Raw genomic sequence first — 25,949 nt, 5'->3', positions numbered from 1 at the left:
TTAATAAGGTGGCAGCCAGCTGGGGGTTGTTGATTTAGGTGCCAGGGCTGCTTGCCTGAGGAGCCGGATACCCTCGTCTGTGATCAGCTTTCCTTGGCGCCTCAGCTGCCACAAGGAAGGACGGAGCAGGCTTGACGACGCAGCTGCTCGGCTGCAATGCTGTATGATAATTTCGCAAATTATTATTTTTAATATAATCAGCTTTTTCCTTAGGCACTAAAAGAAAAAGTTAAATTGCTCACAAGCTAATAAAGGTTTATCTTCCGAAGCATCAAATTCTGTTTACTCATGAAACGCACACCTCCTCTCTTCGCCCACCGGGAGGAAAATTAGCATTTATTTTCCCAGATAAACAAAAACTGGTGGAATGTTTGTTGACATATTTGGGTATTAAGCTCTTGCTTACATTTAAAATGATATAAAAGAGTGGGAAAAATTTGGAAGCTGCCTTCCCCAACTCTTGGGTTTTATTTTCCTGGGGGGAAACTACTGCTCTGTGGGTTGAATGCTATTGGGTGCCTGGACATGCCAACAGCAGCAAGCATGGAAGACAAACTCCCTTAGGCCCAGGGACACAAGACTGGCTGTTCTTCACAGCTTCTCCATGCTCCTTCGGGGATGCTCTGTCACCTGGGATGATTCCTATTCCCCCCTGGAGCTCTCCTAGCTAGAAATCCTGCTGGTGGCAGATGTGATTGGAACTCTAACACAGCCTTCATCTAAGTCCATGGTGGAAGCCCAGAGTTTGATTTCCAGAATCTCTGTAGACTGTCATTGCCTCTCTCCTTCTTTCTAGGTATGGAGACATGAGGAGGCAGATTGGCTTTGAGATCAGAGACATGTGGTACAACCTGGGTGAGTAGCTAGACATTATCTTGGGGATGGGGTGAGCACCTTGAGTCTTCTCTGTGTTGTGACATCAACCCCATTTTTCAGTATGTGTGTGTGTGTGTCTATATGCACATGTGTGTGCTTACGGAAGCCATAGTTCAGCCTTTGTTCCTGAGGGACTGTCCAATGGTTTGTAGAGCAGGATCTCCTTGGTCTGTAACTTGCCATGTTGACTAGCTGGCTGGCTCGTCAGACCCTAGAGATCCACTTGTCTCTGCCTCCCCAGCACTAGGGTAACAAGTATGAGCCCTTCACTCAGCTTTGTTTTCTATGAGTTCTGGCTTTGAACTTACTGGTTCTTTAACAACTAAGCCATCTCCCAGCCCCTTGGTATGTCTCAAAGACCTCAATTGTTTCTATTACCAGGATAGCAATCACTGCTTCTTCCATAGTTCCTTTTTCAGTAAGGAAAACAGATTCAAGAGAGGAGAAAAGCATCTTCTAGTGGCAAAAAAATGAAATCTAGAAAGTGCCCTCTGGCGTCAGGCAGGCACATAGCTTGGATTGCCATTGGTCTGACTTATTTACCAGGCTGACATTGACTCATGTGCTCGGCTGAGCAGAATCTACCTTCTAACAGATTTATTCACCCACCCAAAATCTGCAGTTACTTACCCTGCCACCAGGTGGCAGTAACACTGTGTGCTGCCGAGATCAAAGCAGTGAGAGATCTGTTTAAAGATTACAAACACATACAACCTTATCCAGGAATTAGTTCGTTTATACAATGCTTCCACTATGTTTTATCATTAGCAATAAGAAATTCTCTACTAAAAAACTATCTATTAAAATCTTAACCAAAGGCCAGCAAGATGACTCTGTGGTTAAAGGAACTTGCCAGATGCCTGAATTTTATCCTGAGATTCACAGGGGTTGAAAGAGAGAACCAACCCCTGCTAAATTTTCCTCTGTCTCTGGTCACACACACACACACACACACACACACACACACACACACACACACACGAATAAATGGGAGCTAGAGAGATAGCCCAGTGGTTAAGAACATTGGCTAATCTTCCAAAGGACCTTGTTTTGATTCCCTGCACCCACATGAAAGCTTATACCTATCTGAAATTCCAATCCCAGGGATCCAGCACTCTCTTCTGTCCTCTTCAGGCACTGTGTGCATGTGGCACACAGATGCACATGAAGACAAAACACCCATATGCATAAAGCAAACAACTAAACATAAATAATAGAGGCTTTTGATTCACCATACTGAGAAGGAAACTAACTGAGGGGACCCCTGCCCCCATCTTGTCACTCACTAATGTGAACATATAACTAAAACCCGAGTGTTTCAAAACTTCCTTGCCAGCAGTGAACGTCAATTTGGGCATGAGAACATGCAGGAGATCAAAAGGAAGCCATGACCTTGGCCAATTTAAGAGCCAAGTTTTGTGATCTGCAAGAAGGAACAACTGGCAGGGTTAGATTCCGGCTAGGCACATAACTGGGAGTTTTATGGGGTGTTGTTGTTATTGTTTTGGTTTTTGTTTTTGTTTTGTTTTTTGTTTTGAAAAAATAGTAAGTTCTTTTCTTTTCCTGGGATCTTCTCCAAACAGAGCCTAAGAACAGCTCTGTGGGGTCATCATGGCCAGCAAGGACCCTTCATCCTGTGGGTCTTCAGGGTTCAGGCCCACCTGCCAATGGCCCTGTGCAGGCTGCCACTCTCTAAACTCACAGAAGCCTGTCGTGATTTCCCAGGATATATACAGCCTCTTTTCCACATAGCTTCCTGTTTTCTTTTCTTTTTCCAGTGGGCTCAGGTTTGGGACGATGCTGGCAGGCACATGCAGCCAGTTCTGCCAAGAAAATAAAAATAGAAGTCGGATCAGATGTGTTCCTCACCTTAGAATTAGTCACCTGTCACTCCACCAGTGCTGTTTGTGGTCTTTGGGGAAGGAGGGGTGTCTCACACAGAGGTGCCCAGCAGCCCCAGGATACAGAGCGGAGTCTCCTTGCTCAGCATGGTACAAATGCAGACCCGGGCCTGCTGGATGGGACAGGGCAGCATGGAGGTAGCCCATGGGGCCACCTCGTCTCCCTCTCTCCTGGTTCCGTCATCTACTCTTGTTTATGTTGTCCAGCTCTTGGGAACCGGTGCATCCTCCCTGATTCCATCTGGCTGAAACAAAAATGCTCATGGAGAGACCTTTCTTCGGCCTTATTTGGCTTGGGCTATTTTCCATGTGAGGATCCCCTTCACTGTATTTTTGGGAATGTGCAAACTGACTGCTTCCCACTAAACCCAGATACGGCACCATCAACCCTAGCTGGAGGTGATGAGAGGTTCTCTGTCCTGTGGTCCTTGTGTGTGCACAATTTTCCTACAGTAAGACCCTGTTTAATTGTTGGATTCTTGAGCAGCAGAAGTGTCAAGGCGAAAGCCTGCCTTTCAGAGGACACCAAGGGACACTCTCAGAGGACTTAGTGCTACATCCTGTCACTAGAATAGACACACTCCAGGCAGGTCAGGGTTGGGGTAGAGAATACAACTAGGGGACCTAAGATAAAATCATTTACTTTGCACCATGGTTATTAGAGTCTCAGTTACTTTTCTGTTGCTATGAGAAAGCACAGTGACCAAAAACAGCAACCTACAGAAGAAAAGATCTATGTCACCTTAAGGTTCCAGGAGGGGGGGCAATGGAAAGGAGGCGTGGCAGTAGGCTGCTGGAGCAGAAGCTGAGAGATCATGTTTCCACTACACCCAGGAAGCAGAGAAAGGAACCTGGAAGTGGAGCAAGGCTGGAAACTCTCAAGGCCCACCTCCAGTGACACACTTCCTCCAGTGACACACTTCCTCCATCAAGGCTGCACCTCCCAAAGGTTCCATAACCTTCCCAAACACAGCCGCTGACTCGGGACCAAGTGTTCAAAAACAGGAGCTATGGGAACTTGTCTCTTTCAAACCACCACCATCATCTTGTTCTGCCTTCTCCCCCAAGCAAAAGAAAACTGCAGGAGTCTCCTTCACCCTCATTGACCCACATCCGGGTCCCTCATTAGACTTCAGCCAGATGTGCTTCAGGGGAAACCCGAAATATGGATGTCCAAAATAATTAAATTAATATGCACATCCAACAGCCCTGCCCACCTTACTAACTCAGGGACTGTGGACTTGTGACATTTCCATCCCCAGGGGTATCACAACTCAAAGGTCTCAGGCTACTCCAGCCAGGTATGATTTCTGGACCAGGGGGAAGGGTGGTGATCCCTGGAGATAAAGCTCTATTTTCTTGTAGCTTAGCTTTCCAGTGGCTGCCCCGGCAACCATGGGCTCTGCTGTGTATGTTCCTCCCAGCTTGGAACAATAAAAGTCGCAAGTGACAGACAGAACTTTATGACACTGAAATTACAGTTGATGAACAACCTGCTGTCACGATCTTCTGCTTTCTGAAGCATTGGCTCTGACATCTTTTAGGCATAATACAAGGAAAATGTCACCTGAGAAATTGAATATAATGGCATTTTCAGGGGACAACTTTGCGGCACTTGCACGCCTCTCAGAAGTGTTAAGCATTTAGGGAAGTGTGCAGAATCACACCGTTGTCGCTCCAGACAAGATATTATCTATTTAGCAAAAGTTGAAAATTTGGATTCTAATTAAATTCAGGTTCCTTATCAGAGATTACATTTTGTGCCTGTGTCCACTCCTTACAAAACCCTCTTTTGGCTTATGAGAACACTGTACTTTCTTATGTATGCTTATTTATAATAGACACATTCACTTAATGGCTCTCTTGACAGAAATCTGCATTTGTTGAGCTATAAAGAAAATCAAATTCTGCATTGTGTTTTCCTGATTGTGTCACAGTATTAATAAGATTAATTAACTCCAGATCAGCTGCTAGTGTTAATAAGAAAATGTCACAAATAATTCAGTCAGGTGTATCATTTCTCATGCACCCTCCTGTTATGTGCTGGAATGAGATAGTGCTAGTTAGAGTGCAGTGGCTTGAAGAAAAAGGAGGCATTCTGCAATGAAGGATGAGAGCTTGCTACCTGGGAATGCCACCCCTGCCTCATCATGTCCCCTCAGGAGGCCGGTGTATTAGTCATAGTTCTAAGAGAACAGAACTCTGTGTGTGTGTGTGTGTGTGTGTGTGTGTGTGTGTGTGTGTGTTCATGTGTGTGTATTAGAATGGCTTGCAGGCTGTGGTCCAAGTAGTCCTATAGTGGCTATCTCATGACATAAAGGCCAAGAATCCCATAATTGTTCAGTGCTGGCATCCAGGGAGGACCTAGAGAGCTCCTGGCCTTCAGCCTGTGTTGGAATCCCAAAGAAGTAGGTTCTAATACCAGCAGAATAATGTTCCAGCACCAGATGGGTGGACCCGCCAGCAAGAGTGAGGGCAGGCAGGCAAAAGCAAAAGCTCCTACTTTTGTGTCCTTTTATATAGGCTGGAACTCTTTTGTGTATCCCAGATTTAGGCTGGGCCTTCCTACCTCTAATAATCCAATCAAGAAAAATCCATCACAGATATGCCCAGATGTGTGCGTTTGCCATTGATGCCAGATATTGTTAGTTGACAACAGAGATTACCTATCACAGCCTGCCTGCCTCACTTCTGCACACCAGCAGGGGCACAAACCGCTGCTTTCTCCCTTTGCCTTCCACAGCTCTCATCAAGTTTTGTATGTGTTCATCTATGCTACCCCCCAAGCGTCCTGAATTCAGTGATGGGACAGTCAACAGCCCCTGGAGCTCACCAAGTAAGCTTGGTAGGCTTGGCCAATCAATGAACCCTAGGAAACCACCTCCCCAGTACAGAGAATACAAATGTGTTCCGCCATATCTTTGCTTTGTATTATTTTAAATTCCGAGGCTCAAACCCAGGTCTTCATGCTTGCAGGGCGCTTTACCTCCTGAGCCCAACAAAGCTGTTCTTTACAGAAATGCATGCCTGTCATGCGTCAGCCTGAGGCCCTGCTCTTTCTGCAGTCCCATGATTTAGTGGGGGCTCTGTGTGCTTTGACTGCAGTCATTCCAAAGGCACTGTGTAGTTCACAGAAGTGTCAGGTGGACCACACGTCTCGGTGCCACCTTGGAGACCCACACTCTCCCTGTCTTGGCTCCCATGCTTGTCAGATGGGGCTTCCCCAGCCCCAGTCCCCTGCTCTGTCCAACTGAGTAGCAGACGATAATCATGTCCTTGGATTATGTGCTACACCTGACTTCTTGTGAAACCACCGTATCTGGTCCATATATAAGATCTTTTCTCAAACATCCAAACACCCTCTCTAAAAGGACAATAATATATATGATAGTACCTAGTATCACGAAGCACACTGAAGGAGCCATGCCCACAGGTGACAAATTTTTCAAATATTGCTTTTTATCACAAATGTACATGCATGTATGATCTAGGGGAGGAGGCATGGCATGGCATATGTGTGTGTGGAAATGAAAGGATAACACTGTAGGGTTGGTTCTCTCTTCCTACCTTTATGTGGGTTCCAGGATCATACTTGGAGCTTGGTGGCAACTATCTTTACCTACTGTGCCATCTTGCTGACCTGAAATACACGTAGAGGATGGTGTGTCATTGCTTGCTCATGACTGAACTCTTGAATTCTGTTCCCATTTCTTTCTTTATGGTTGTATGTTGGTGGGATGTGCACACTGTGTGGAGACCAGACGTTCACTTTATGTGTCATGTCTCCATACCCTCTACTTTATTTACTGAGGCAGGGTCTCTCACTGAATTCAGAGCTTACCGTGTAGGCTGGCCTGGCCCTCCAAACTGCCCCAATCTCTGCCTCTCATGCACTGGGATTCCTGGGTGCTGCCATGCCTGCCCAGCTTTTATGTGGATGCTGGGGTTCTGAACTGCAGTCCACATACTTATATGGCAAATGCTTTATCTACTAAACCATCTCCTCATCCACACGTGAATTAAAGGTGGAGATCCCAACCATTGAAATTCCATTCAATGTCCCAGGGTCTGTGCTACTGTATTCTCTGTTCTCAAACCCCCTTTGGAAAATTCCACCCCTTCTCTTTTTTAAAATAATGAATGTTGCATTTCTTGATTGAAAGGTCAACACAAGATAAAATTCATCCCAGAAATGGTCGGCCCAATATTGGAAATGACATTGATTCCTGAGACAGAACTTCGAAAAGCCACCCTTCCCATCTTCTTTGACATGATGCAGTGTGAATTCCACTCCACCCGGAGCTTCCAAATGGTAAGGGGGAAATGCGCCATGAGTGTGAAGACTGTCGGGACAGACAAAACAAACCAATGGGAAGACAGCTCAAAGAGAATGCTGTGACCATCCTTACTGAAGAATCTGTATCTTCTGCCCTCCCCTTTAGGAAGGGGTCATGGTTTCTAGCTGTCTCTTACTGGTCTTTATAGGGGATGACATCAAATCCTAGATTAAAGCCCCTTGAGGCTGGAAAGGGAATTTGATGGGTTTAGAGCATCTGCTGTAAAATCATGAAGATCTGAATTTCAATCACCAGCATCCATGTTTAAAAACAAACAGACAGACAGACAAACAAAAAACTTTCCATAGGCATGCACACCAGTGCTGGGGCATAGGTCATAGGTCATAGGTCATAGGACTGCAACAGTGGGTCATAGGAACTTGGCAAACCTAGCCAAAAAGATGAGTGTCGGGTTCAGTGAGGTGTTTTTGTCTCAGGGAATAAGGAGGAGATTGAGAACAGGACACTCAGCATTCTTTGGCTTCTGCAGGTGGGCTCTGTGCACGCACACCCACACACACACACACACACACACACACACACACACACACACACACAATTTTTAAATCTTATTTTAATGGGGATATAACACTTTAGAAAGCAGACTGACTCTTTTTTATTTTTATTTTTTTTGCCCTAGGCTGCTTAGTTTCCGTTACCAATAAGTGTACCATGCGCCTGCTCATTCACATAGCTTGAACTCATATTGAATGTTTCCTCAGTATACATACTCGGAAATGCAATTTTAGAATCAAAATGCCTTTGTACCGTTTGACATTATTGCCAATTTGTTTGATATTATTGCTATAAGCTTTGACCTGCCTCCGCTGCTGCCTCCTCGAAAGCCTGGCTCCAGTGTCACTCCAGGCTTACTGAAACTATAAATTATAATCTAAAATACTTTTTTCCCAGGCATAAAATTCATCACACTTTTCCATTTTACATGAATCAAGTACAAAGAAAGACTTGTGAAAACTGCTATTAAATTTTAAAACTCAGATAAATGGAGAAAAGGTATTTATATAGATAAATGTCACAAGCCCAGAAAACTAAAATCACAAGCCTTGAAACCCATTTATACCATTCCTCATTTTTAAACGTAGACTTTGGGTCAAAGTAAAGGTCAAGGGTAGGTGAAATGAAGATGAATGGGAGGAGGGGTTTCTGCAGTTCCCCTCCCTCCTCTGGGTCAGTGAGAGCCATAGAAGCCAGCCCACCAGTCTAAACACTTTTTTGGGGGCATCCAGACTCTGTCCTTTATTTTTGCACAGAGCTAAAGTTCCTAAGTCATACGACAAAGGAGAGAGGCTCCCCAGATCCCAGCTTGTGTTCTATAAGCATTTCACCGACTTAAAACATACCTTGTTTGGATATAGGCAAAAAGAAGCAAATCTGCAAAAGATCCACAAAACTTTTTGGGCTAAGTGTGGCTTCATACTCTTAACTCTCACTGGCTGTTTCCCATTTCTGTGCAGACACTGGATTGCAAGCATTGTCAGCTCTCTGAGTGAAACAAATCAGAAGGCCAATCGGTGAAGCTTGTAGAAACAATCTTGTGATTACCAGCTTTCCTTCCTCACCAGAACAAATACCCCAGATAATCTATTTATAAAGAGAAAGTGTTTGTTTTGGCTCCCTGTTTGAGAGAGTTTCACAGGTCACCAGCTGTCCCTGTCTGGGGTCTTTGGTAAGACTGGAATAGTGGAGTAGAACTGCTCACCCCAGGACCAAGGAGAGCTGAGGCCAGGCTCTCCTTCAAAGATGCACCTAGTGGTCCACTTGGCCTAAGTACCTCCCACACTAAGTTTCCTGGAGACTAAGCCTCTGTCGCATGGGACTTTGAGAGCACACTAGAAAAGCCAACTGTAGCTGGTCTCTTCTGAGTCTCTGTTACTAGGGGTTGGGGAAAAAAATCAACTACCTCTACTTCCCAGGAAGATGCTCTGACCAAACCTTCCCAGCACCCATTTTTCTGCTGGTATCCTAGCCACTGGGTTTTCTGATATAAAGTAGTTACAGTGGCCTTTGCTGGCCCTCTCTGCCTCCTAATCACAGTCCTTTGAGAAGTCTCACCTGGCCCTTTCTCAGCTCCAACTTCCAACCTTCTTCTCCCTGCCTCCCCATAACAAGGCTCTCCTGGACCACAGTGCTGATGCTTATCTGTTGACTTGCTCTGTCTTAGCAACTTTCTGCTCTTGCTCTGGCCTGTTCTCTTAAAGCAGAAGGCACAACCCCTATGCCTTATTGGCAACCTCTACAGATATATCCTGACACAGCTGGCTCAGACTGCCTCTCCATCCAAAACTGCCGGGATGGAGACGGTTGGCTGCTGTTTAACTAATCCACCACAAACGCAATTATCTAACCTGATTAGTCACATCACTGAGGGCTTAAATTGCCTCCACTTTTATAGCAGATGCACAAACCTAATGGAGTGAGGGGAAGGCATTAGGGCTTTTTGTTTTTAGGCAGCTTTAGTGTTTTGGTCACAGGACACAGCATCTTCTAAAGATTGTGATTTTCATAGAAGAGAAGTTGATATGCTGCTGTTCCCAAAATATGCACTGTGGCCAGGTTATCTTGCTCACCTGCAATTGGAGTTTGGAGGCAACCTCTTGGGTTTAGAGGGAAACCTGCATTTTACTCAAGATTAAATGCTACCTAACCATGACTGGGGTTTTAGAAGCATGCGCTGCAAATTGGCTTTTCCAGAGTTGCCCTTTCACTCCCTAGCTGTAATGGTAAAGTTTTAGTAACATGTTCGTTCCAATGCAGTTCCTGGGAGTGCAGAAAACTTCAGAGAGCACTATGCCCTTACCATGTACAGCCTCTCCAAGGTCCTTCCATTGGCTGGGCTCCCGTGGTGGTATAATGAGGTAGCATGAGTTACCCATTCGGGAACCACAGCATCCTGTAGCCCATGACAACCTTTCAAGGGCTGTATTCCTTTCCTCAGTTCACTGAGTCATCTTGATTTTGTCAGTTCTGGACAGATCTCACCAGAATCGTGAGATTCTGTAGGGCTCAGGGATGCAGCTCAGTAGGTAGAGTGTTTGCCTGGTGTGCACAAAGTCAAGGGTTTGATTCCCAAGCACTGAATAAACATAGCATGGTGGTAGGTGTTTAATCTTTTGGAGTTAGAGGCAGAAGGATCAAAATTTCAAGGTCGTGCTCAGCTGCCTAGCAAATTTGAAGCTAGAATACATGACTCAAAACAAACAGTCTAGGAAAAGCATAATAATGACTGGACAGTCTGTGGTCTCAGGGTCTCTAATGCTAGTAAATGTCAGCTGTTTGTAGCTAAATCGTACAGGGACTGGGCCCGAACAGGTGGATCTTTGATCCAACCTGAAGGGTCTTGGACAAGGCAGATGCATATAAAATACTAGGCAGCCTTCAGCCCTTTCAGAAATCCCGCCTGGCTAGAGACATGTATGTTCTTCTGGGCCAGGACAGTAGATCTGCAGCCCATTAGAAGGAAGACATCACAGTGGGCTAGTTACTCTTCCTATTCCCAAATCTCTACCCTCGATATTCCTCCCAGCCCCACACCATCTTCAGAATGTCCTTTTTCCCTCCATGGTTGTGGGTGCTCCAAGTAGCAGAGGCAGGACCACATGGGAGAGTGTCAGCTCGGAGGCCTTTCAGGTGTCTCTAGGGTGAACCCTCCTGACCCTGTAGCAGCTGCCATTGACAGAGGGACTCCCCTGTCATTACTCTGCCATCTCTACATGAGTCTTCTGTCAGCAGAAATTCATCTCTTTTCTTCTCCACCTGTCTCACCTCTGACTGTTACAGAACCCTGGCTTTTTGATCTTCCCCATCCTTTCTAAGACCCTCTCATGATCTGGTTATCCAACCCATCCACCTAAGTCATTCGCTCCTACCTCTACTCTGTCAGTTTCCCCTCCAGAATTCTCTGTCCCCAACGATTGTAACATGTTGCCTCAGCTCATCGGTTTTCATGGTCCCCTGTCTGAATCCTTCCACCCCATCCTACAGTAGTATGGAAGAGGTGAGGAGACATCATGTCTTCTTGCCCCGTCTGGCACCTATCTCTTCACATCCTGCCTTGGTAAGGGCATGATGGACCATCTCTAGGCATTACCCTGAGAGCCTTGCAGAGGCACAGCCATCAGAACCTCATACTGTACTTTACTTCCAAAACATAAAAATGAAAGAGGAAAAAAACCCACACGCTTTAAATTCTGCCCTGACATATTTTTAAAGAATTCCCATTTGTTACGACTTTGGGAATGAAACGCTAACAGCTGAGAAGTGTAAGCAAATGGCCACGCAGGCTGCATACCATTGATTAAAAAATGTAATGGAAAAGGTGAAATCATGTTCTCAATCAAGGGGTTGTTTCTTGTCATCTTTGTGAGACTCGGTAAACTGCTCCACAACCACCAGACACTCCCATTTAGTAGTAACAATACAAACATGAGGAATGTTGGTGTCATCCTGAGTTTCTGTTTGAATAATCTCCCTGTGCCACCCCTGCTGCGTACCTTAAGCAAATAGTTGAATAACCCGAGTTATTCAACTTTTTTGGGACAATGTTGAAAGATTCTGCCATTTGGTAAAAAAGCCAATACAATTTGTAGTGTAGTATGGATGTAAGTCCGGTGGAAATTTCATCTTGTTTACTCTCCAATTCATTTGGGAGTTTTATTTATTGGCTTGTTTATTTGTGTTCTTTATTTCAAAAGCAAACATGTTCATATTGCTTTCGATGCTTCTAAGGGAACCATGGCATGGGGAATAGATTTGATTTCATTGAATTCATTCCCAAAGGTGGTTTGAGAGATCTTGACAGCCAATGCCTTTGACTCCAAAAGTTCTGATTATATTGAATTCTGTTCTTTAAAGCCTTCCAGCATAGACATACTCAACCTCCCATAGTCTCCTTCAACTAAATCAAACTTGACTCTCTCTGAGGCCATTTTCTCAGAGTTCACTGTAATTGTGCTCAGCCAGAAGATCCTCTTCAGACTGAGTTGTGAGTGTCTGCGAGGCGTCTCAGCCAGTCAGCAGATGAGCCTCCCTGCTCTGAGGGTACACTTTGGGGTCTCTCAGCTCATGAGACGGTCACAGAAGCTTCAAGGTCAGGGAGCTGCCTACTTGATAGACAGGAAGAATATGATATTTTTTAATATGGGATGAAAATCCTAGAGATTAATTAAGTATGCAATTACGTTCACATAGTGGTTAGGGAAGATAAATGTAATCTACATAAAAATATTTGTGTGTCTGAACATGGGGATTAAAGGCCAAGTGACAGATTGAAGAATCTGTCACTGTTGGGATATCATCAGAAAACCTGGAGACCGAGGCTTTTAAGCACCGGCTTGTGTCTGCTGAGGCGTCTCCATAGACATATTTTCCATGCAGACTCAGTCAACCATCTTCCTGTTTCTAATGGCCTGTGGCGAATATCATGAGTAAGGGTGTATGGCTCCAGGAGACTGGCCAGCTCCGTGTGGAGATGGAGGAGACAAAAGAGGTGATTCTTGGTGCCCTCTGAAAATAGGAAGTTGCCAAGCACCAAGCTCCTTACCTTGCAGTGTCTTCTGAACTTATTTTCATGAGAACAGTGAAGGGAAAGTAGAGTACTTTGGGCAAGCGATCTTGTTTATTAGGAAACTCTTGCTACAAATGCAGCAGGTCACACTCCTGAAATCGTTCATGATTTCAACCAGCTGTAGTAAGCTCTGGACCTTTGTATTATTTACATCCAGATCTCTGTAATAAGTAATCCTGGCTACATTACAGGTCTGATTTTCATAACATGTATAAATGTATTATAATGATAGCAGTAAGGCTGGTAAGATGGTTCAGTGGGTAGAAACTTGACACATGCCCACGATTTTTAATTGCAGTAAACCTAACCCAAAATTGTTCGTTTCAAACGAATTGTCGGCTTTAAGGTTATCCATGGCTGGGATCGCCACTTTGTCATCTCTGAAATAGTATTCAGGAGCCCATAGCTGACTTGGGCAGTAAGATTGGGAAGCAGCAGCTTTCTTCTCAGTTAATTGAATTCACGACATCAGTGCCACATGCTTTCTTTTGATGATCTCTTACATTTAATATTCTCAGGGGGACATTGATGTCAGAGTCTTGAGACGCTCTATTCCATATCTTAAGTTGGATACCCTGTGGATGTTCTTGTAGCAACATTTGTGATCCAGAAAAGAGAAGAGAATACAATGGTTCTGCTTATTCCATCAGTGAGCTCGCACCACCGTTTGAGCAGCACAATAAACACTCTAATTTTATCCCAGCCACAGAGCCCCACTGCGTGCTATGACCGTGCAGGCTTGACAAGGAACACAGTAAGCACAGCCTTTATAAAAGACCAGGCCTGCTCTATCAGCAAATAGACTGTCCCCAGTTTACTGGGATGTGGCCATTTAATTCTGATTATGATAACAGTACACTAGCATATTGATCCTGATATGGTCTGTTAAAAAATTAATAATAATAATGAATGAAGCTGCAGAAAGGAGAGGCCAGCTGAAGAGACCTGCTGCTGTCGTCCTTGCTGATACATGGCAGAGTTGCCGGGTGTTTGTGCAGATGTCCAACCTCAGCACTTACCATTCTGCCATTCCTTTTGGAAAACATTAAATTTCTCAGTCAAGTTTGACAAGTAGCATATTGAAGGAGCCAAGGCTTTCTCATCTGTGTGTGTGTGTGTGTGTGTGTGTGTGTGTGTGTGTGTGATAGCTAAGTTTACACAGGGAAGCATGTGGTTTTCATAAAGCAGAACTCACATTCTGGTAGCTTCTGAGTGAAAAACAAGTTTACATGTTTCTATGTGTTTTGCCGGTGTTAGAATAAGTCATACATCTCTGAATTCCCTGTACCTTCCCAGTTATAGCTCTTACATGTACATTTGAGTACGGTGTCTGAATCAAATTGCCGGGCTCTCTTTCATGTCTCAACTACTTGTTGTGAATCACACATGCTTGTCACTCACTTGATCTTTGACATCCCAGTCTGTTTTCCCCTGAAAGGTAGGACTGCCTTGAAATGCCATCTAGGGGCTAATTGCAAGAGAGCTCCCTTGTGTTGGAGTCCAAAGGGGACAGGCGCTTGAAGGAATACTTTCTGTAAAGAAGAGAGTCATTGTGAGCTAGTAGCAGAAGGTGGCCATTTCACAGGGAACGCATTTTCCTTGAGATTCCATGTTGAAAAAAGAAAAAAAAAGCCAAGCCAATCTCTTCCTTCAATGGAATCACCTTTGTTTCTAAAAGCCTTGAACTTCTTAAACCTGACCATCAAAAAGTGGTATTTATCTGGGCGGAGAGTGTGAGAAGGTCAGGAAGACTGGGGAGCTCATGAAGGCTAAGGTTGCTGGGAGGCTGCCAAGTCCTTAATGCTGAGCAAGAAGCGCCCCTGCCCCAGCCCCAATCTATGTTTGTGCAGAGGGATGAAAGTGAGGCTCTGAGTACTTCATCATAATGGGGACAGGAGATTCTGTGCCAGCTTGGGGGCTCTTCTGTGGGCCCTGCTTTCTGCTTCTCCAGAGCCCATCATTAGCTGCTACTGCCACAGTAGCTCTTTTCATGCTCCATGTCAGTGTCCTGTGTCTGATGTTGTGGCTCAACCATGTCACCATTTGGCTGGACAAGGCCCAGAGAGCCAGTTGTTTTGGTACCAATCAGCCTACTCTTTGCTGACATACTGAGCTCTCCCAAGCTTCATCTACTTGAGGCTCAATTATTTGCATCCCTAGGTATATCTCACTGGTAGAGGATTGCCTGTCATATAGGAAACCCTGGGTTTCATCCTCAGCACTCCATAAAGTCTGATATAGTGACACCTGTCTGTAATCCCAACACTTGGGAGATGGAGGCAGGAGGATGAGAAGTTCTCCCTCAGTTATATACTAACTTGAGATTCTATTTTCAAACACATGATAGTCACCAAACATATTCATTTCGTAAGAACAACCATCTCAGGCTCATCTCCAAACCTCAATATGGCTGTCACTAAGAGAGGAGGCCTATTCTCACTTGACTGTCATTCTCATAAGGACCTTGTCATCATGGGGGACTTGGGAACTGCTGCTGAGAACTGGATGTTTGAACATCTTTAAAGGGATCCTGGAGACCTCACATATATGCTCTAGTGTTCTTGTTTCTGGGCTTTGAGGTCAGAGGCCCATTTCTCTCTTGCTCACCTCCAATTGCTCAGAGTGTGTCTCCATCTTTATAAAAACCATGGTCTCATAGCTCCTTCTGCCTACCAACACCCCAGGTTGGATAACCTCAGAATTCTCTTTAACCTGGTGTCACCTGGCTATCAGGAAAGGAAATGGGGAAACATACTTATTATTTTAAAATTGTTTACTTCCAGTCCAGTGGTCCCTAGAAACATACTGGGAATTTCTCACTTCCTGGAATCTAGAGGTGTGTGTGCCTGAAATCTAGAGGCATTTGTTTTCTTTTGTTTTTTGGGGGGTTGTTTTTTTAGAGTCCATTGACTTACAAGGTCCAGTACATAGGATGAGCCTGGAGATGGGCTAAAGGTGACTGCTAATCTATGCTTCTGGACTCTTATTTTTTTTAAAGATTTGTTTATTTCGTGTTTGTGAGTATACTGTCATCAGACACACCAGAAGAGGGCATCAGATCCCGTTACAGATGGTTGTGAGCCACCATGTGGTTGCTGGGAATTGAACTCAGGACCTCTGGAAAAGCAGCCAGTGCTCTTAACCACTGAGCCATCTTTCCAGCCCCTTCTTCTGGACTCTTCTGCTTTGCTTTGTTTGAAATGGAGAAGTGTCATGGGGTGGCAGTGAAGTGATCCAATGAATGTTTTTCAGATTGCCCAGAACACTAACCTAGCAAATGAAACAACATCTGCTCCTTCCCAGGAATGGACACCCCATTCTACTTGTTGTTTGTCTGTAGAGGTAAAGTTGGGTACCTCTTTCCATTACTCTTTGATTCAGTTTCCTACGGTTGGTTTGACTTTCCTTTTGTGGCTCTTATTGAAGTACATGCATTGTGGCTTCATGAGCCGGAAGAAAAAGCAAAGGTTCTCTCTGAGGCTGAGAGTTATTGGATATCTGTAAGGACTCAGGGACAGCATTTCTGAAATGAAATCACGTTTCAAAGGTAGAGGGTAACCATCCAACAGTGACCCCAAAGACATACATGTGACTGAGCGCCACATCATCAAATGGAATATCTGCCATGCTAATTATTTACGCTTCCTCTGTTTAATTATAGTTTGAAAATGAGATCATCACTAAGCTGGATCATGAAGTGGAAGGAGGCAGAGGAGACGAGCAATACAAAGTGTTATTTGATAAAATGTAAGTGTTGATTCACGGCAGGGTTTATGTCAGGAGAGAGACGGAGAGACTTGTAATTAGACTACAATGAACTTTGTAGCCCAGAAATAATTAAAATGTGTTAATAATGGGAAATATTTTAAACCATGCCTCAAGTTTCTTTCTCGGAGTGTGATTAACAAGGTGTGTGTAATTATTTTTTCAGCCTCCTGGAGCACTGCAGGAAGCATAAATACCTCGCCAAGACAGGAGAAACTTTTGTGAAGCTTGTGGTGCGGTTGATGGAGAGGCTCCTGGACTACAGGACCATCATGCATGACGAAAATAAAGACAATCGTATGAGCTGCACAGTCAACGTGCTGGTGAGTGAGTATTCATTAAACCTTCTACCCTAACAGCATGCTGTATGCAAATGGAGCCAGGGCATTCAGGAGCCCAGAGGACAGCTGGCCTTAGACCACTCCACAGCACAGCATAGCTACCGTCTGCCCAGGGGTGGGGGTGGGAGGTCCTCTCTGGTGCTGGGAAGGAAGGACAGAGAATTACCTGCATATCTTCTCTCAGCCAGGTCAAGAGCATGTGTCCCTTCTGAACATTTCACAGTGTCCCCACTGTGGCTATGCGTGGCAAGCCATCTAGTTTCATAACTAAGGTAGCAACTTGTGAATTCCACATATGAAGACTCTAATTTTATTAGATCAGAGTCAAGTACTATAGTGTCCAAAAGATGTATTTATTCTTAGTCCTGAGAATATGGCCCTTTTTGAAAAAAGGCATCTCTTCAGATAAGACCCAGGAGGATTGCTCAGTTGGTAAAGTGCTTGCCTTACTAACCTGAGGACCTGAGTTCAGTCCTCTAAAACATACATAAAAATAACCCAAATGTAGCAAAAAAATAACCCAAATATAGTGGCTCCTAATCCCAGCACTGGTGAAGCAAAGACAGTTGAAAAATTGTATTCCTGGGTCTCAGTGGCCAGTGAGCATAGCCCACTTGGTAAGATCCAGGCCAGTGTGAGACCCAACCTCTAAAAAATCCAAAACAGAAAACAAGGTGAACAGCTGAGGAATGACTGGCAGCTTAGCTTATCCTCTTACTTGCATTTATACATGTATGTATACACACACAAACATGCACATTGAAGCTTGAGATGAGATTAGCTTGGGATGTCTAGGTGGATGAGGGTTAAATCTATTCAAAGGAGTTCTTAATACAAGGGGAAAAACGAAGCTAGGTATAGCCGTATACTTGGGGAGTAGAGGGATGGAGATCATGAGAGTTCAAGGCCAGCCTCGGGTATGTAGCATATTTGAGACCAGTGTAGGCTGCATGAGACCCTTGTCTGTAAATGCACCACCCCCCAAAGGGAAAGCAGACACAGAGAAGTCAGGTGAACAGGGGACAGCAATTAGAGTGCAAAAGACAGTGTCCACAGAACTCCAGGAATCTCTAGAAGCTAGAAGGGTCAACAAGGAATGAGTCCCCCTCACCCCCAAAACCTTTAACAGGAGATGCATGAGGCCCTAACTGGGACCATGACTTTAAAACCCTATGACTATGAGGATGCCTTTGTGTTGTTTGAAGCCACCTAGGTTAATGGCCATTTGTGAGAGCACCACAGGACATTAGTAGTGTGGGACAGCAAAGATGGAGGGTGACTAGATAAATTTTGTTATGCTTGACCTTGCATGTTCCTACAGTGACTGTGATGCTGTTAGGTCTGTGGATACCATTCCTGGTGCACTTCCTTCTTAAGGTGTGTCTGGGAAGAGCAGGAGGGGCCAGTGCACTGATGACAGACAAGCTCAAGTCCAATGAGTGACTGGGTTGGCCAACCTCAAGCCTCTCTACATGGGTGCACTTCCCAGTCTAGCTGCAGGGCTCTCTGCATTTTTGTGCACTATTGCTTCCATAAGGAACCATAATGACTGACTCCTGGCGAGGTAGGGCTCTCCTCTGCTTCCACAGCTGTCTCTCGGCAGCAATGCAAGACAGCACTATCCCTGTCATGCCTCACTTCCTTCACTATTCTTCCCAGTCACTGACCTTGTGATTTCAGGCCATGAGTAAAATGTAAGTCATTGAGTAACATGTAAGCACTCGGCCTTCACTTCCTTCCACATCTGCCATTTGTGTGACTTGCAAGTACTTTGAGGTCACCAGAATGAACTTTTGTGTCAGGAGGAATGTGATATACATCCATTCTTTATAGAGTTACTAAAGGGATTGGAGAGATGGCCCACTGATTAATGCCACTTGCTGAGTGAGCAGCAGACCCCGAGTTTGCATCCCAATATCAACAAAAAGTCAGGCAGTGTGTCATATGTACCTATAACTGCAGCACTGTGAGGGACAGAGACTGAAGGCTCTCTGGGCTGACTGACCAGCAACATGGTTATGGATTCAGTGAGAGGTGCTGTCTCCATGGGATAGAGAACAACAAACCTGACATTCTCCTCTGGCCACACAACCCCCATACCACACATTCACACACACACACACACTCACACACACACACACACACATTATACACTGATGCACACTGACTTACGCACTCAGACAGACTACACACTTACACATACCACGCACGCATATAATCATACACACATTAAGAAAAATCAGAAGGGGCTGGAGCACTACTTAATGGTTAAGACTGAGTATTGCTATTGCAAAGGACCTGAGTTCAGTTCTCAGCACCCATATCTGACATCTCTGAGCTTCCTGTAACTCTAGCACTAGGGGACCCAGTGCCCTCTTCTGGCCTCTAAGGACTGTCATACATGGGCACAGACATACAAACATTCATATAAGTAAATAATAAAGTAAATCATCTAAGATATTTGGATAAGAAAGAGTAACAGAACCAGTCATCTTACACTCTGCTTCTCTTAGCATCACTGTAGTCTCTGTCTTGCCATGAGGAACATCTCCTAAAAGTGCTGGTACAGTGCAGCCCCTGTCTGCTATCTGAACAAGCTGCTAATGCTGATGAGAAACATTCTGGTAATGAGCTTTCCCTTCCATAAACATGGGGACCTATGATGTCTCTCCATTGTGGAAAGAGCCTGGGAATCTCTCCTTTAACAGCAAGTGAAAGTGAATAAACGAAAAGATAGCTCTTCTAGCATTCAACTTCTTACACTCACGCATTCTCCTTCATCTCTGGAGGCAAGAAGATGTACAATGTCACAGCTGCTGTAGCTGAAGTCTAAGGTAGCGGAAACCCTGGCTGGACATGACAGTCCTCTCGGCATAAAATAGCCATCCTAAAAACAGAGCGCACACTTCAAGGGACAGAGAAGCCGTCAGAGCCAGACATGGACACGGCAAGGGTTTCACAGTTACTGGCCCAGGCATTTCAAATAACTGTGTGGACTGAGGAGACGGTTCAGTTAGTAAAGAGTCTGAGGACGTGAGTTGGAATTAAAACCATGGGCACAAGAGGTTCTCCTGGGACATCGTAGTATTTGGAGACTCGAGTGAGAGGTGGGAAGAAAGGGCTTTCCTCTCTCCACATCTCCGACGGTACCTGGAAATGCCCTCATTACTTACTGTTTGCCTCAGAGGAACCAGGGCTCATTCAAATGTCAGGTGCAGCACCAGGTAAGATGGGTTCTTCCCTACAGAACCTGTGTGCTGCCCATATAGTCTTTCTTTCGGAGGTAATGGCTTTTTGGATCTATGAGGTTGAATATTCCCATGCATATGTGACAGCATTAATTAGATTTAATGGGTTATCTCCAAAAAAGGTAAGGTGTGAAGTTAACAGGGGAACATTTTGGGGAGAGTTCAAGGGGGTCACCGGATATGATCATGTTTCATTGTATGCAAGTATGATATTCTCAAGGAAAACAAAAAAACTGATATAGAAAATAAAATAACTGTCATGCATCCATCCTACAGACCCACATGAGTTGACTCCTGTACTTTGTAGTGTCCTATGCATGACCTAAGGTATAGAAAGTAGTCTACAGGGAGAAGGAGGGAAGGGTAAGGCAGGGTCTCATGGTTTGAGAGTCTCTATATAGCCCATGCTGGCCCAAACTGGTGAATCTTCTGCCTCAGCCTTCCAGTGCTGTCATTACACATGTGCATGGCCATGCTCACCAGACGTGTGAGTTTGGTACAAGCGTTGAGTTAGGTGAAGTAATGTATATTAATAACCCAGAATAACTTACTGGAAATCTCAAACAAACTAAATTCTCCATCAGGGTTTTGCACAAGGGTCTTTCTTCTTTCAGATTCTCTTCCTTCTTTTCTTCTTTCCTTCCTTCCTTCCTTCCTTCCTTCCTTCCTTCCTTCCTTCCTGCCTTCCTTCCTTACTTACTTTTTTAAGTAAACATTTATTTTTCTTGTATAGTTCAGAGGGTTGCTCTAGCACAATGGATTCTCTGCAGGAAACATGGGACCATGGGAGTGGGGTTCTGCTTCAACACTGCTCAGGCCAGTGACAGTGGCCCCTCGTGGAACAGTTAGTATGGCACTGTTATGTAACTAATGTGTCTTTACCTTCAAGTACATGTGCTCGGTGGCTTGAGATATGTGAGGACAAGAGCCTCCCCATGTTCCTCCATCTCTCACAAAGGCTGGCCCCAGCATGCTGAGGTGACACTGATGTCTTTCCTTCCCCCCAGTAGTGGACTGCTTATTCAAATGAGACTGGATATAGTGATTGAGAGATTGTGTTTTCAGTCAGAACCTTGTTCTTGCTGAAGATAGCTGACTTTCAAATGACCGACATAGGTTTAGTCCTCAAGTGTCTGAAGTGTTTGAGCTATGATCCTTTACAAAAGCACAAGTCAGAACTAGTGTTAGATGCTCAGAGCGCAGGTAAATTAAGAGATCTACTCTGCACTGACTGGGTCTACCAATGTGCCGACCATAGCGGAACCGTGGATTTGCAGTGGCAAGTCGTTTTCATTCTTGCTTTTGCTATTGGGTTTTATAATCGAGTCAGGTTGTTTTGATTTTTTTTTTAAACAATGCCATGGTTTAACTTTTCAGAATTTCTACAAAGAGATTGAAAGAGAAGAGATGTATGTAAGGTACGTGTATACTTGCATGCATTGTGATCTCTGAGATGTGTATGAAGGAGGTGTGTACCACACTGGTCTGCACCCTGTGTGTGTTATAATCACTGTGCAATGTATATAAGGTATGTATGTGCCATGTTGACCGGCACCCTGTGTGGGCTTTGTAATTACTTTGGGAGGTATATAAGGTATGTAACATGTTGAGCTGACCAGTACCCTGTTGTGTGAGTTGTAGTCATGTTTTATATATATATATATAAATTATATATATATATATATATATAAAAATACATATATATGGTATGTATGTGCCAAGCAGGCTGACACCCTCTGTGTATGTGTTGGTACCCTAATAAGTCTTGTGGTCAAATGAGGGCTAGATCTGGTGATAAATTCTTCAGAAGTAAACAGTATAATTTTGCAGTCTATTCTCATTTCACTAGTAACCTGCTCCCACATGCCTGTCTTTCTCCCATTTAAAAAAAGGAAAAACGTTTTGTGTGGGCAGCTGGACTTGATTCTTTATTTGCTTTTAAGATATACCAGGGACCTAGCCCAGTGATGGAGCACCTAATGCTTGGGGAGGACCTAGGTTTGATCCCCAGCATTAATGGACGATCAAAGCACTTGATTAGAGTGACACACTATATTTCTCAATCACTTTTCAGGTTTTGTGGTCACTACTGAACAAGGCGACAGGCCATCTTAATGAACGAGGTTAGCGTGTCACCTGTGTGGCAGAAAGCTTGACTGTGACAGCTACCAGGAATGTGCTTGCATGGTTTTGGATTTTTTTTCTTACTTTTTGTTTTAAAACGTACCATATGAATATAATAAACTCAGGAAAAGAGCAGCCTCTTTGATCCAGATGTGTCTGTCTGTAGCGTAAAGAGCATCCCCTGCTTCCTCCGCCCAGACTTCCCTTTGATCAAGTCCACTGTCATTGCTGCTTTTTTTTTTATCTTGTGGATTTAGATCGTTATGGATTTCTGTGAATATGCATTTTTGACTCAAGAGAAATGTACAATCTAGATTGTCTAATCCCATTTCAACTGTTTGAGGAATGTAACTGGAAAAGATGAAGAAATAGGAACCCTGCAGTATAATTCTTACCTTTACATATTATCCTCATTTTCCCTACAGAGATGACTTAAAATTATATATTTGTATATGTGTGTGCCAACATATACTTTTATTTATATATGTATGGTATATTTGTCTATGTGCATATATATTATTATATTTATTCGTATCAGTCCTTTTTGTGATTTCTATACCAACAGTTTTCAAGGCATTATGAATTATGAATGTAGTAAAAAGAAAGTGTAGCCATGAGTTACTGTTGAATGTCAAATTATAGCACCTGCAGTCCTCAACACAAATTACCCCGTGACTCCTTAAGAATGTAGTCCTGTTTCATCACCAGGTACTTGTATAAGCTCTGCGACCTGCACAAAGAGTGTGACAACTACACAGAGGCAGCCTACACCTTACTTCTGCATGCAAAGCTTCTGAAGGTAATCAAAATCGCTGTGCGCGTCTATGCAGCTCTGCTTATAAAATCCGAGCTTATTTCGAACTTTACTTTTCCATGACAAACTTTAGTAAACCAGTGGCATGCTGTTTTATGGATATGGGCTACAGTCAGTGATATTAACAACAACATCCAAGCGTTCTGATGGCAAACTCAGCCCAGCTGAATGCCGATTTAACAAGGTGTCGAGTTTGCAAACCTTCAGTGGGCTTCGAAGCATCTGAGAGTCACAGGGTGTACAGTGCCTTACTTGTGCCAACTGTCCTAAGTATGGATAGAGAACAACATCAATAATTAGGAATGACCCTGATAGAGAAGCCAAGAGGAAGGATAAGTCATCTTCTTCCTCACAGAGGGAAGAGTCAGACCCAGGCTTTTCTGCAGAGCAGGCCATGCTGACGGTTTCAGTGTTGGCTGTTCGAGCGTCTAAGGAATGTTGCTAATGAGCAATAGCATGAGAACTTTCAGTGATTCCTTTACTCCTCAGCCTGCTCCAAGATATTGGCCTTTTGCTTTTACTGGTGGGTTATGTTCTCTCTGATGCCCAGTTCCAGAGTAGGTAGTAATGCTAGACTAGGTGGGTGGACAGATAGAAGGGTGGATTAATGAATAAATGGACAGATGTGGCAAGGAAAGTGGGGGAAAGTGAGGGATAGAGGCATGGCAGGCTGGATGGATGGATGGATGGATGGATGGATGAAGATGCGTGAGTAGGTAGTAGCTGTGTATAAACAGATGAAGAGATGGAGACACTTCTAAGAAACTTCAACTTTTATATTTTGGAATCTTAGCAGGTCTTTGATTATCTTTCTCATGATACCCTTATTTTTTAAAAAAAAAAAAATCAGAAAATCTGTGTGAGATAAACAGGAACCATTAGAGTGTTTAGTTAATGAATCTTGTTCCCAAATCTAGGATAGCCTCTCAAACAGCAAAAGTAGAGAGAGATAAAACCACAAGAGGAAAATTATATTCAAATGTGTGTTAGAAGCTATGTATTGAATTATGAGAGTTAAGGAGGATGGTATTCCAGAGTTAAACCCCAGACAGACTTCTACTGTCTCTGTCCTTATCCTAAAATCTACGTGTGCAAACATACACACACACACACACACACACACACACACACACACACACACACACACACACACGGCTCTGCAGCATTTGTCTTTGTCTGAAATGAGCAGGGTCCTGTCAGGCAAAAGGCAAAGAGCTAAAGAGCTGGCTTACTCTTGCCCCCGCCCCAATTCTGGAGGCTGGATACCTAAGGACCCCTCCTGTCTTGCGGCCATCTGAAGCTTTCCCAAGGAGTATCATCTTTGAGGATAGAGATTTTGTGGCATGCTCCTGAAAGCAGCCATTTCCTTTGTAAAGTCCAATGTCTGTATTTATTAGAAATCCAAATGTCAGGAGCAAGGTATTTTTGCAAATGTGAAGATCTTGTTATTCACACAAGGGAAATTAAAATGGCTTGGCAGACTGCTCACACCCTTATAACATAAACTTTATAAGTCTGTATGGATGTAAAGTGTTTGTGTATGTGTGTGAGAGAGAGGGAGCGGGAGGGAGAGAGAAAGCATACCATTTGCTTAATCTTTGAATATATTGAGGACAGATGGGTTTGTCACAGACTGTGTGATAGTCTGTTCCAATGCCTAGATCAATTGCATTATCTCTTCCACTGGGCTCCAAATTTTACAATTAAATGGTAAATGAAACATAATCTACCTCCATATTTCTTATACTGTTACAAATTTTTAAATTTTTTCCTAAATGTGTTTGATATTATTATCAAAGTGAATTTGTGCTGGTTGATCAACTTACTAAACAAAAAGGTCTGTATTCCTGTATCTATGAACTAAAAAGGTCCTTAAATGCAGTCTTCTTTTGTACCATTTTTTAATCAAAATTAAGAATTATTAAAAACATGAGTGCTTAGTTTAGCAGTGAATTTATTCTTCTGCATCCTTACCATGGGAAGTGTGGGGAACTTCCCCATCCAGAGTCAATATGTTACTTTTATAATCTGAAATCATAAAATCCGCCTTAGTCTTTTGGCCCTGGTCAATCACCCAGGTTTGATATTTGCATCTACAAGTCTACTTTCACAACTTCCAGTTGTGTTCCATAAACTCAGGTTGTGGAGCTTCTCAGTGCTGCTTTCAGAAGGGATCTGCAAGGCCATCTTTAATTTGAGTGTCTGTGGACCATATAAAGGTCTCCCTGTCCTACCCAACAGGCCCAGGAATAGGGATCCCTCAGGCTGACAGAGTTTGGCTTGAGGTAGCCCAAGGCTCTTGACTTTAGGAAGATGTGTGCCTGGGAGCAAGCATCTGATGGCATGACACCTCCTTCAGTAGAGCCTAACTCCCCACTTCTCCATGCCAGATCGTTTGGTTCTTTGTTCTATGTCATAGCACCACCAAGAGCCCCCCCTCCTTGCCCTGCTCTCCTTGTCTGTCATGCACCTAACAAGTGTCATCATAGCTGGCCTTGTGGTTTAACTATCGCAGTGTTCACTGGGATAACCCATGCTCTCACATTTGTTTGGGAAATAATGGCATGGATGCCCGTTGCTTCTTTGTAAGACCCTTTCTGACCTGCCTTAGCAGGGGGTCATATTACACCTTACAGGTCCACCTGAGAAGCTCATTCCTGCTGTTCTCTGAGCCTCCCAGGCCACCCCAGGCAAAGTCACACCTCATACCCTTAGATGCTTATGAGATCTTCTTCAGGGCTATATCCCATGATGCACTTGTGTGATGGGTGGCTTAGAGCTCCAGTGGGTGAGGCTCCTGACACGGTCACTAATCACTTGCTTATAGCACACCCTGGCTGCCGAGAAGCTATTCGGCAAGTTGGGCTCTGCCTTCCCATCTGCCCTTCTCGTTGGGCCCTCCAGGGACAGGTTGTGTCCCTGGCATTCCCAGGCCTGGGCAGTTTAGTGACAGCAGCCC

General features: G+C 44.1%; 1 protein-coding gene across 1 annotated transcript in view; it reads left to right on the top strand.

Moving 5' to 3' along the window:
* The window catches only part of DOCK1 (dedicator of cytokinesis 1), a 475,815-nt gene that overhangs the window by 396,805 nt on the left and 53,061 nt on the right, over positions 1–25,949 (top strand). Inside the window, exons 32-37 of the mRNA XM_080912399.1 lie at positions 797–855; positions 6,941–7,089; positions 16,360–16,445; positions 16,630–16,786; positions 21,430–21,470; positions 22,885–22,975. Of these exons, the coding sequence (XP_080768525.1) occupies positions 797–855; positions 6,941–7,089; positions 16,360–16,445; positions 16,630–16,786; positions 21,430–21,470; positions 22,885–22,975 (583 nt within the window). The remainder of the gene's footprint in view (positions 1–796; positions 856–6,940; positions 7,090–16,359; positions 16,446–16,629; positions 16,787–21,429; positions 21,471–22,884; positions 22,976–25,949) is intronic.

The sequence above is a fragment of the Micromys minutus genome (assembly GCF_963924665.1).
Source record: "Micromys minutus genome assembly, chromosome: 2".
Classification (NCBI taxonomy): Eukaryota; Metazoa; Chordata; class Mammalia; order Rodentia; family Muridae; genus Micromys; species Micromys minutus.
The sequence above is the reverse complement of the archived record's forward strand: the minus strand, read 5'-3'. Positions and strand labels throughout refer to the sequence as shown.